The sequence below is a fragment of the Epinephelus lanceolatus genome, chromosome 7, assembly GCF_041903045.1.
Source record: "Epinephelus lanceolatus isolate andai-2023 chromosome 7, ASM4190304v1, whole genome shotgun sequence".
In the NCBI taxonomy this organism is placed as follows: domain Eukaryota; kingdom Metazoa; phylum Chordata; class Actinopteri; order Perciformes; family Serranidae; genus Epinephelus; species Epinephelus lanceolatus.
This window is the reverse complement of record NC_135740.1, coordinates 27,627,463-27,640,030: the sequence shown is the minus strand read 5'-3', so window position 1 is coordinate 27,640,030 and position 12,568 is coordinate 27,627,463. Positions and strand designations below refer to the sequence as shown.

At 38.9% G+C, this 12,568-nt stretch overlaps 1 protein-coding gene across 1 annotated transcript; it reads left to right on the top strand.

Annotated features, from left to right (window-relative positions):
• The first annotated feature begins 257 nt into the window (after positions 1 to 257).
• Positions 258 to 12,389, top strand: LOC144463863 (uncharacterized). Its single transcript, XM_078169642.1, has 10 exons — positions 258 to 487; positions 2,266 to 2,400; positions 4,281 to 4,349; positions 4,634 to 4,702; positions 5,032 to 5,100; positions 5,207 to 5,275; positions 5,331 to 5,411; positions 6,878 to 6,958; positions 7,086 to 7,184; positions 10,166 to 12,389. Exons 1-10 carry the CDS (start codon positions 293 to 295, stop codon positions 10,367 to 10,369), a joined length of 1,071 nt encoding a protein of 356 aa, XP_078025768.1. The 5' UTR covers positions 258 to 292; the 3' UTR covers positions 10,370 to 12,389.
• Positions 12,390 to 12,568: the final 179 nt, after the last annotated feature.

Genomic DNA, 12,568 nt, shown 5'->3' with positions numbered 1-12,568 from the left:
AGAGAAGAAGTCAGTTCAGTGTAGCTAAAAAAGAAAACAAAAGAGACAATGAATAAAAATTTAAGGATAAGCAAATTAATTAAAACATAAAACAAACAAACACACACGCTTTTTTAGAGTTTTGGAAGAGGACAATGAGGTGGCTCGTCTGATTCTACTACCCTCTGTCTCAAGTCTTGCCCTAGGGTTTGATAACAACAGCTGGTGACATTGCCTCTCTTCTGCTTCCTGATTCATTTAGGTGAGAGAAAGGAGCCCATTGCGTTTCTGGTCTTGTCCCAACATTTCATCAATGCTTGAAGACATGGAGTTTGATATTCTGAGGAAGTCGGTCAGCTTGAATAGGACCATAGCATTCAAGGATTATCTTGAAGACATGCTCGAAGTTATCGACAACGATCTTAATTTCCTTGACATGTTCCGTCAATACACCATGATGAAACTGAAGAAGACTTCTGACTTTCCTACATGTCAATCTACTGAGCAGGTAAACCCTGACCTTATATTTGTGTGTGTGTGTGTGTGTGTGTGTGTGTGTGCGTACGTATATATATATATATATATATATATATATATATATATATATATACAGTACAGGCCAAAAGTTTGGACACACCTTCTCATTCAATGCGTGTTCTTTATTTTCATGACTATTTACATTGTAGATTCTCACTGAAGGCATCAAAACTATGAATGAACACATGTGGAGTTATGTACTTAACAAAAAAAGGTGAAATAACTGAAAACATGTTTTATATTCTAGTTTCTTCAAAATAGCCACCCTTTGCTCTGATTACTGCTTTGCACACTCTTGGCATTCTCTCCATGAGCTTCAAGAGGTAGTCACCTGAAATGGTTTTCCAACAGTCTTGAAGGAGTTCCCAGAGGTGTTTAGCACTTGTTGGCTCCTTTGCCTTCACTCTGCGGTCCAGCTCACCCCAAACCATCTCGACTGGGTTCAGGTCCGGTGACTGTGGAGGCCAGGTCATCTGCCGCAGCACTCCATCACTCTCCTTCTTGGTCAAATAGCCCTTACACAGCCTGGAGGTGTGTTTGGGGTCATTGTCCTGTTGAAAAATAAATGATCGTCCAACTAAACGCAAACCGGATGGGATGGCATGTCGCTGCAGGATGCTGTGGTAGCCATGCTGGTTCAGTGTGCCTTCAATTTTGAATAAATCCCCAACAGTGTCACCAGCAAAACACCCCCACACCATCACACCTCCTCCTCCATGCTTCACAGTGGGAACCAGGCATGTGGAATCCATCCGTTCACCTTTTCTGCGTCTCACAAAGACACGGCGGTTGGAACCAAAGATCTCAAATTTGGACTCATCAGACCAAAGCACAGATTTTCACTGGTCTAATGTCCATTCCTTGTGTTTCTTGGCCCAAACAAATCTCTTCTGCTTGTTGCCTCTCCTTAGCAGTGGTTTCCTAGCAGCTATTTGACCATGAGGGCCTGATTGGCGCAGTCTCCTCTTAACAGTTGTTCTAGAGATGGGTCTGCTGCTAGAACTCTGTGTGGCATTCATCTGGTCTCTGATCTGAGCTGCTGTTAACTTGCGATTTCTGAGGCTGGTGACTCGGATGAACTTATCCTCAGAAGCAGAGGTGACTCTTGGTCTTCCTTTCCTGGGTCGGTCCTCATGTGTGCCAGTTTGGTTGTAGCGCTTGATGGTTTTTGCGACTCCACTTGGGGACACATTGAACGTTTTTGCAATTTTCCGGACTGACTGACCTTCATTTCTTAAAGTAATGATGGCCACTCGTTTTTCTTTAGTTAGCTGATTGGTTCTTGCCATAATATGAATTTTAACAGTTGTCCAATAGGGCTGTCGGCTGTGTATTAACCTGACTTCTGCACAACACAACTGATGGTCCCAACCCCATTGATAAAGCAAGAAATTCCACTAATTAACCCTGATAAGGCACACCTGTGAAGTGGAAACCATTTCAGGTGACTACCTCTTGAAGCTCATGGAGAGAATGCCAAGAGTGTGCAAAGCAGTAATCAGAGCAAAGGGTGGCTATTTTGAAGAAACTAGAATATAAAACATGTTTTCAGTTATTTCACCTTTTTTTGTTAAGTACATAACTCCACATGTGTTCATTCATAGTTTTGATGCCTTCAGTGAGAATCTACAATGTAAATAGTCATGAAAATAAAGAAAACGCATTGAATGAGAAGGTGTGTCCAAACTTTTGGCCTGTACTGTATATATATATAAACATTTTTTCTTTGCACTTTCACCATCATCCCAGGCTGCAGGACAGGGCAATAAATCTGATTCATCTGGGGTCAGAGAAACGGCACGTAATGCAACCAGTCACAGCTCAGGTCAGAGTGGACAACACCATGTAAATGCCATGCACATGGGGCACTTTGAACAACACATGGTGAGTTCATTTAGTTTATACTTATAGTTTTTATAGGTTATAACTTTTCTGCTGTGTTTAATTGCTTACAGTACTGTACAATAAGATGGGAAAGATAGGACTGAAGGGTGTTTACAGGCCTCAGATCTGAGAGTGAAACTGCAGCTTGCATGGTACCAAACTGGAATAACTACATTTAAGAGAGGTCACCAATATTTGTGCACAATGCTTTTGGAAAATATTTTCAATAGCCCTTTGAAACATGTGAAAACTGCGCTGCACAACTTCACCAACTTGACCAGTGACATAGCACCTAATTACTGTCCAGTTTGAGACACAGACTCCTGGTAGGCCTATGTTTGGGACCACACATCCAGACCTGGTCTCATCTGGGGAAGGGTCTCTTCATAGTGTGAACATCATAATGGGCAACTTAAGGTAGTTTTTGTGCACACTTGGGCCTGAAGCCATCTGTACAGTCAGGTGTTATCTTTAACTTTTATAGAGAGGGGATTGTTTCGGAATGCTCTTAATTACTTTACATTACTGTAATTGGAATAGTAATAGACACCCAGTTCTTTGTAAGACCCCGAATTGTTACCCCCTTATTCTATGATTTCACATCCTCTCCTCGGTATCTACATAAGTATTAGTACATCCTGTACTTACACCATTAGAACAAAAGATTGCATCATAACTCCAGGGTAATTACACTGTTCAGTGAGGGCTGTGATCTAAAGCATTGCCAAATGTGTTTATTGTCTATATTTTGTATTTGAATGTTAATTTTGATTAATAAAAATAAAAGTTCAGAAAATACATGTTCTCCGAGTCATTTAGGATGGTCCATTTGTGCACATGGGCAAACTAGGCCATTTAGGCTCAACCACAACACTGCAGCTAGCTCTGCATTTTCCTCACACCAACCAAGGCTCATTTCCTTGTCAGAGGAGGAGTCTGAAGAAGAAAGAACAGAAAAAATAAATACAGGTAACCTTAGGCAATGTGGGGTGAGGGGGAGGTGCTGAACATGATGGTTAACTGGACAATATAGATGGTAACGTTACCCATTGAAGATTTTTAGTGAAGAGCATTACTTGTACTATTTGGAAATGTCGTTGTGTTTTCTGTAATGTCGTTGTGTTTTGTGAAATGTCGTTGTGTTTTCTCTAATGTCGTGTTTTGTGAAATGTCGTGAAATGTCATTGTGTTCACAGTAGAAACAGGAAATGACGTTACACTGTCGGGTTCTGCCCAATCAGAAACAAGAGGTGTTGTCCCTACCAGCCCTACCGTTTCCGTCATCTGAAATGTCGTTGTGTTTTGTGAAATGTCGTTGTGTTTTGTGAAATGTTGTTGTTTTTGTGAAATGTCGTTGTGTTTTGTGAAATGTCGTTGTGTTTTGTGAAATGTCGTGTTTTCTGTAATGTCGTTGTGTTTTGTGAAATGTCGTTGTGTTTTGTGAAATGTCGTTGTGTTTTGTGAAATGTTGTGTTTTCTGGAATGTCGTGTTTTGTGAAATGTCGTGTTTTCTGTAATGTCATGTTTTGTGAAATGTCGTTGTGTTTTCTCTAATGTAGTTGTGTTTTCTGTAATGTCGTGTTTTCTGTAATGTTGTTGTGTTTTTTGTAATGTTGTTGTGTTTTCTGTAATGTCGTTATGTTTTGTGAAATGTCATTGTGTTTTCTGTAATGTCGTTGTTTTTTGTGAAATGTTGTGTTTTCTGTAATGTTGTGTTTTGTGAAATGTCGTTGTGTTTTCTGTAATGTCGTGTTTACTTTAATGTTGTTGTGTTTTCTGTAATGTCATCTTTTTTGAAATGTTGTTATGTTTTCTCTAATGTCGTGTTTTCTGTAATATTGTTGTGTTTTTGTGAAATGTTGTTGTGTTTTGACCTTCAGGGCCACCGTAGTTTGCAGTCTCGCGCTCTCAGAGTCACCACCACCGCTGCTTCCACTTCTGGAGCACCGGTAGGACTTGTGAAATGTTGTGTTTTGTGAAATGTGTTTTGTGAAATGTCGTTGTGTTTTGTGAAATGTTGTGTTTTGTGAAATGTTGTTGTGTTTTGACCTTCAGGGCCACCGTAGTTTGCAGTCTCGCACTCTCAGAGTCACCACCACCGCTGCTTCCACTTCTGGAGCACCGGTAGGACTTGTGAAATGTTGTGTTTTGTGAAATGTGTTTTGTGAAATGTCGTTGTGTTTTGTGAAATGTCGTTGTGTTTTGTGAAATGTTGTTGTGTTTTGACCTTCAGGGCCACCGTAGTTTGCAGTTTTGCATCCCCAGAGTCACCACCACCGCTGCCACCACTTTTGGAGCACCGGTAGGACTTGTGAAATGTTGTGTTTTGTGAAATGTTGTGTTTTCTGTAATGTTGTGTTTTGTGAAATGTCGTGTTTTCTGTAATGTCATGTTTTGTGAAATGCCGTTGTGTTTTCTCTAATGTAGTTGTGTTTTCTGTAATGTCGTGTTTTCTGTAATGTTGTGTTTTGTGAAATGTCGTTGTGTTTTCTGTAATGTCGTGTTTACTTTAATGTTGTTGTGTTTTCTGTAATGTCATCTTTTTTGAAATGTTGTTATGTTTTCTCTAATGTCGTGTTTTCTGTAATATTGTTGTGTTTTTGTGAAATGTTGTTGTGTTTTGACCTTCAGGGCCACCGTAGTTTGCAGTCTCGCGCTCTCAGAGTCACCACCACCGCTGCTTCCACTTCTGGAGCACCGGTAGGACTTGTGAAATGTTGTGTTTTGTGAAATGTGTTTTGTGAAATGTCGTTGTGTTTTGTGAAATGTTGTGTTTTGTGAAATGTTGTTGTGTTTTGACCTTCAGGGCCACCGTAGTTTGCAGTCTCGCGCTCTCAGAGTCACCACCACCGCTGCTTCCACTTCTGGAGCACCGGTAGGACTTGTGAAATGTTGTGTTTTGTGAAATATTGTTGTGTTTTGACCTTCAGGGCCACCGTAGTTTGCAGTCTTGCACCCCCAGAGTCACCACCACCGCTGCCACCACCGCTGCCACCACTTTTGTAGCACCGGTAGGATTTGTGAAATGTTGTGTTTTGTGAAATGTTGTGTTTTGTGAAATGTCGTTGTGTTTTGTGAAATGTTGTGTTTTGTGAAATGTTGTGTTTGTTTTGTGAAATGTTGTTGTTTTGTGAAATGTCGTTGTGTTTTCTGTAACGTCGTTGTGTTTTCTGTAATGTTGTTGTGTTTTGTGAAATGTCATTGTGTTTTCTGTAATGTCGTTGTGTTTTCTGTAATGTCATGTTTTGTGAAATGCCGCGTTTTCTGTTATGTCGTTGTTAGGGATGCACCGAAATGAAAATTTGTGGCCGAAGCCGAAGCCGAATAATATTAAACGCTTGGCTGAATACGGAGTACCGAATACTGAATATCGTTGTTTAGTTTTTCATTAGTTTTTTCAGATGAACCCACTCCAGATTAGTGTTGTCACAATACCAAAATTGGGACCCACTGTACGATACCAATGAAAATATCATGGTTCTGAGTAGTATCACGATACCACAGCGAAAATGAGGCAGATGTGCCTTTTGTCATTTAAAAAAGATAAATCACTTTTCTATAATACATCACTGATATTTCAATGGAATAAATTACTTATTGACTTATTCATACTTCAAAAACAGCATCAATGAGTGACAAACATAGGGGGATCAAAATAAAATAAATAAATAAAATAAGAATCAACCAGCCACCCACCCGGTGCGGTGAGGTTTGTGGGCCGTTACCTGCCACAAAGAGAGAAATGTGAACGGCTCGTTTTTCCTGTGACACGTCACATACCTGTGTTTGGCTGGCTTGGCTGTTCAGGTACTTCTGGGCAGTCATGACGCCAAGAAGAGGATATTATGGGAGCCGACTTCTCCGTCGCGGTAAGCCGATGGCCGCCGTATTTGACAGGAATACATTACTGTCTGTGTCTGTGACCCCTGTTCAACCCAAAACCAGTGGGATTCGCCTTTCGTTTCTGCTGGTGGTTGAAATCTGTAGGCTGCTCGCACAGCGTGCTGAATGATTTAAGCCTATTTTGCTTGCTCAAAACTATTTTTAGTCGCAAATGCGAGTGCGGTGACGGACGGATCGGCACACTGCCGACATTTTACTCCACCTGTCACGGCACGCTGTTTGATTGCGTTATCAAAACACGCCGCTATTATTAGGCCTTGCTTTTAACTTATTCCACCGAATACCAAATGTGTGGTTTTTTTGTGTTTTCCGTAATGTCGTGTTTTCTGTAATGTTGTTGTGTTTTCTGTAATGTCATTGTGTTTTGTGAAATGTTGTGTTTTCTGTAATGTTGTGTTTTCTGTAATGTCGCTGTGTTTTCTGTAATGTCGTGTTTTGTGAAATGTTGTGTTTCCTCTAATGTTGTGTTTTCTGTAATGTTGTTGTGTTTTTGTAATGTCGTGTTTTCTGTAATGTCATTGTGTTTTCTGTAATGTCGTGTTTTTGTGAAATGTTGTTGTGTTTTGACCTTCAGGGCCGCCGTATTTTGCAGCCTTGCGCTCTCAGAGTCACCACCACCGCTGTCCCCACTTCTGGAGCAAGGAGATTATCACTGGTAGGATTTCTGTCAGGATAGCTTCACAGTTTTTCAAGTCTGTCTTAAAACAGTAGTCAGGTGGCCAAATGGACATTGGAACAGGTTTTTTTTTCTTAATTAACCTTAAACCAATAACTGTTTGCAGAGAATCCCTAGGGCTCACAACGTCACCACCACTGCCGCCACCACCACCACCACCGCTGCCCCCACTTCAAGAGAAAGGATCCAGTCGATATCATTACAGGTAGGATTTCTTAAAGAACAGGTTCACCATTTTTCAAGTCTTTCTTAGTTCTTTCTTTGGTTTTGGAACAGATATTAGTATCATAATTTTGCTCTGTAACCTCTCCTGCTGCTTTACAAGGTCCACTGAAAGATGCCTTTCAAATGCATTTTCAGTGTAAGTGATGGGGGACAGAATCCACAGTCTTTGTTTTGTACAAAAATGTATTTAAAAGTTCATCTGATGTCAATATGAGGCTTCAGCCAACGCAATGTTGCTGCACTCCACTAGTGCTCATACACTTTTTAGAGGACTTTTTTTGCTATATTACAGGATGATCAAGAGTGCTTAATGAAAGAGAAATGTACCACATAGAATATCCAACCAAAACAGAGTTCAAGTTCTTAATTAGTCATATACACAACAATTACAGCAGTTGGCAATAAAAAGCTCAAGTCTCAGGCTCCCTCCAACAATGCCAGTTTAATAAGTATTTAAAAACAGAAAAGATCAACAGCATTAGGAAGAAAGGAGCATAAGCTGCTTTTATATGTGGATGATATCCTGCTACTTTCAAGTAACCCTGAAACAGCAGGGCCACATATTTTATCTTTGATTGAATCCTTTTCACATATATCTGGTTACATGATTAATTGGAACAAGTCTGAGGCTATGCCCTTATCAAAAATTAGGATGCCCAAGAGTATACTGGTACCACTATGCCTTCTCATTTAGTCAACTATCTAAGACGAGTCTTCCGGAAACATGTGCCCCTGCTTGGGTAGAAATAGAGAGTGAGTTAATAGAACCTCTTTCGATGCAGGCTTTTATCACTCAGACAGGGGGCGATATACCCTATAAGAATCCTGTTTTAGCATTTGCAAGGGATAGCTGGAGGAAAGCCCACCAGATATACAATATTAACCCCTATTACACTCGAGGATCTTCAATATGGCGTAATAAAACATTAAGAATCAATAAAAAAAATCCATTATGTGGGAGAACTGGGTAAGGACAGGTGTAATGTTGTTGAAAGATCTGTTTGATGGGAAGAATCTGTTTTCTTTTGATCAACTGGTATTAAAATACAAAATACCCAGAACAGACTTTTGGAAATACTTGCAACTCAGAAGCTGTATCATGACAGATAACAGGAAAGCTAATATCATGTCAGTATCTTGTATTCAGGAACAACTAAGATCAGACAGGGGGTCCAAGGGCATGACATCCAGGTTTTATCATATACTTAGAGGACATCAACCCCCAAATTATGAGGGGATTAAATTTACATGGGAAAAAGATCTTAGAATAGATATAAATGAGAACATGTGGAAAGATGTAGTACACTCTTGGTATTCTATTGCCCGAGACATGCAGGCACACCTTATTTTTTTCAAAATCTTGAATGGGAGCTATTGGACCCCATCTAGGATGGCGAGACTAGGGCTAAGGGAGGATGATAAATGCTGGCGGTGCAATGAAAGAGGTACCCTACTCCACACGTTATATGAATGTAAGATGGTACATGACTTCCGGTCAGCTGTAATTACATGTGTTAATAATACAATTAATACAGAATTTGATATGAATCCAGCATTGTGTTTATTAGGCATCTCTCCAGTGAATATCAAACTGCCAGCACATAGATCTCATGGGTAAAACTGGCTCTCATCTCAGGGTGCAGAATAGTGTTGAGACACTGGAAATCAAAGGAGAGAGTCAGCCTCAAGCAATGGAGTTATGAAATGGCCAAGGTGACCTCTTTCAAACAATTAATTCATAAAACTAATAATAGCTCACACAGTTTTAGAAAAATTTGGGGACCATATCTGAATATGTTGGCTGTTAATGACTAAGGAGAGGTTATGGTCTAGCGGGTGTCCTGCTTTTGCTTACTTGGAGTCTTGTCATAGGCAGAAGTTGCGTAATATAAATGTCTATAGGAAGTGGTGATGGCACACAATATTAGACAAAGGTATCAGTGCTACTGCATTTTTTGTTGCTGCTTTTTGGTTTTGTGTACATTCTTGTTTCTATATCTTGTACAAATGTTTTGTACTGCTAATTGCAGTGAATTAACTGAATGTAAACAGGAATGTAGTAAATGTACATTTATACTTTTCATAAATGCATTATGAGAGGTATACATATTTGTACACAGTGGTGGGGAAGGTGCGTTGAGAGCATATTGCAGGCTACCAGTGACCTCAAGAAGTTGAACTACAGCAAAGCTACCCTCGGGAGAAATCTAGTTTGGTTAACTAAAGCTACTTAGAAAAAGTAGCTCAAACTACTTTTAAAATATTATATGATGTAAAAGGTGATCAAGTTAACAATGTACATGTAATACAAAATTATACCCAAATTCAATACAAAATGAAATGTCACATGCCAGCATAAGTTGATGCTCAACTGAGTTTAAACGCAAAAAGTACCAACTTGTTCACAGGTCATCAACACAAAAATAAATAAATAACATACCCCACAATTCATAGCAAAGTGTAGGAATGTCAGCTTTTGTTTTATTTATAATGTCCATCAGTCAGACACCTGCCTTCCAGAAACTAGACTCAAGGAGGGGTATTTGCACCAGGCAGGATTACTCAGTTAGCAGGTAATTTCTGAAATATAATGCAGAAACTTCTCTGAATATTTGTTAATGAATGGCAATAATCAGTAGTTCTGACTAAATGTGGTCAAAGGCGGTTCAATTATAAATGGTAGAATAAAATAAAAAGATCAGTAGTTTCCTTTTATGGCCCAAAATAGTTTGTAGTTTCAGTAGTTAGTTACACAAAAAATGGCAAAACGGTAACGTAACTACTTAACTCAATATGCAAATATGAATGTGGTTGAACTGACAGTAAGCTACTTAAAGTACTGGTTTAATTACACGTAGTTTGCTACTTCCCAACAGTGATGAATAATCAACCAAAAAGCTGAAAACTAAAAGTGTAATTGCAATAATGACGCCTATTCTTTCTTTATTTCCTTTTTCTAAGAATGTCAGTGAAATCAGTCATTCTGGAGCCTCTGCACAACCAGACAACGAATCCCGAGTGAGGAAGGTAAACCTTGAGAAGGTGCCAACCACAGGGAAGAATACCAAGTCCAGTGGCAGTCCATCTTTCTCTCTGACCAACATCAGTACAGATATCTATAAGACAATGGCTGCCAGCTGTGCTGCCATTTTAATTTTCATTTAATCTTAATGATTTTGAACAGAATGATCTGGACAGTTTGATAGAACCACACAAGTCAGTGTGGATATTGACATTACACAGAATTGATCAAGACAACAAGTAAATATGGAGGAAGTTTTAAGTTTGCATGAACTGGGGAACTGGGGAAGAGAGGAAGTAAGAAATAAAGACCTAGCTGTCCCTGCCCCTGGAAACAAAAGACATATCAAATACTATAAAATGACCACTCTTTACATCCAACTATTTTTGTCAAATTCCATTGGAGATGTACTAGAATTCCTTCTTATTAGCTGACTCACTGGTAGGCCCTTTTTTTAAGATTATTTTTGTGTGAGCTTTTTGCCTTTATTTGATAGTGCAGCTGAAGAATGACAGGGAGAAGGGGGAAGAGAGAGGGGACGACATGCAGCAAAGGGCTGTGGGTTGGAATCAAACACAGGCCGCTGCTGTAGCCTTTAGCACGTGGTGCACGCTCTACTTTTCTGCGTTATTTCCAGCATCTTCTGGCTATTCCCACTTAATGTAAGCTGTTGTATCCGACCATTTAGAGCTGTCAGGTGCAAACACCACAGATGTCACTCAGAGCTGATTGAAACATTGTCTAGGTTGTGTACATGTAGGTGTTTATGGGGAGCAGATGAACACACACAAACACACTCAAAACCTGCCAAGGTGTTCAAACAACCACAAACAACATGTGGAGGCGGGTTCATGAGGGGCAGAGAAAGAGAGAACATCAGATTTGATGTGGTGCTTTTTGGTCTTTAAGTGCACTGATAAGCCAAAAACTGTATATATTGTGTATATATTATGTATTTATATTTGTGTTCAATGTTGAATGTTTTGTTATTTACACTTAAGAATCAGTATTCTGGGCAAGTCAGAAAAAGGACAACAAGATCACAATGTTTTTGTGATGATGGCTTCAGACAGCTAACCAAAATATTGCAAAATATGTCGATCACTCACAGCATGTGCTGGAGCCAATCGAGTGTGAAGTTTATATCACAGTGCAGGATTTAAACATGATCAGAGATAAATCCTTACTGGTTTCAGGCAAGGTGGCAAAAAATATTTTTCACTATTTTGAGAAAAAGAAAAAGAAACAACCGCAGGAACAACAGAAGCTAACTAGAGTAGCAAGACCAGTTAGCTCCAATGTAGGATATAACTTAAAGGAGGACTGAAGAAGATTAAGCTGATTTTTCTTTTTCCATGACTTGTCTAGAAACTGCATTCACTTACAATTAAGTTTGTGCAGTCACAAATTCAGTGATTGATTTAAACAGTTTAACAACAAATTAGTGAATCATTACGTGTGAAACATCTTTCTACCAATCATTCACATTTGATTTGATGTATTTTGACAGTTACATTGCATCTTTTTATATCTGAGTTTGGTTAAGCAACATTTGTGGGTTTTTTTTTTACTTGTTCTTAAAGGGCAGCATTTAATATGTTGTAAGTTCAGTCAATAGGCGCAGCTGTGATCATGAGCTTCTCTCTCTCACAGAATGTTGTTTTATTTTTTTATACCCAAATATGCTTAATTCTATTGTGGTGGTTTCAGTTCTGAAACATAAACTGTCCATATACCTAGAACATTTTCCTGAGTGCTCTCAGTGTCACCTAGAACGGTATTACCAATTCATTATCATTGGAGTAGCTCCAGACTGAATACCCTATGACATCACAAATTTTAGTTTTAGCACTGTAGTTTCGGATTTGGGGAGAAAGTTGTTTTTGTTTACATATATTTGTGGACTGTCTTAGACCATAGGAACAACAGATATGCATTCTGAAAAGGGGTAAAGTTCCCTTTAACATCATCATCTTACATTTTTAAGTTTTATTTACACTTAATGATTATTTTTCAATATTACGTTCACATTTGATTTTCATTTAATCATTTAGATATTATACATACATCATGTGTGCATTTTTTTGGACTTTGTTTTTTATTTTTCCTGTCTTTATTGCCTCTTGCTTTTGCTTTGCCTTAATAAAATACTTAGTCAACATATAGTCTATTGCTATGTTTTCCCCAGCACAAGAGGGTTGGCAATCACCTTGAAAAGAGAGCAAATGAATCTGTAAAATGATTAAAATTAGCAGGAGAGACAGATGTTATAAAAAAAAATATTTTAAAAAGAAAGAGTTCAGAGTATTTATACATAAAATGATCTTGTCTCTACAAAACAT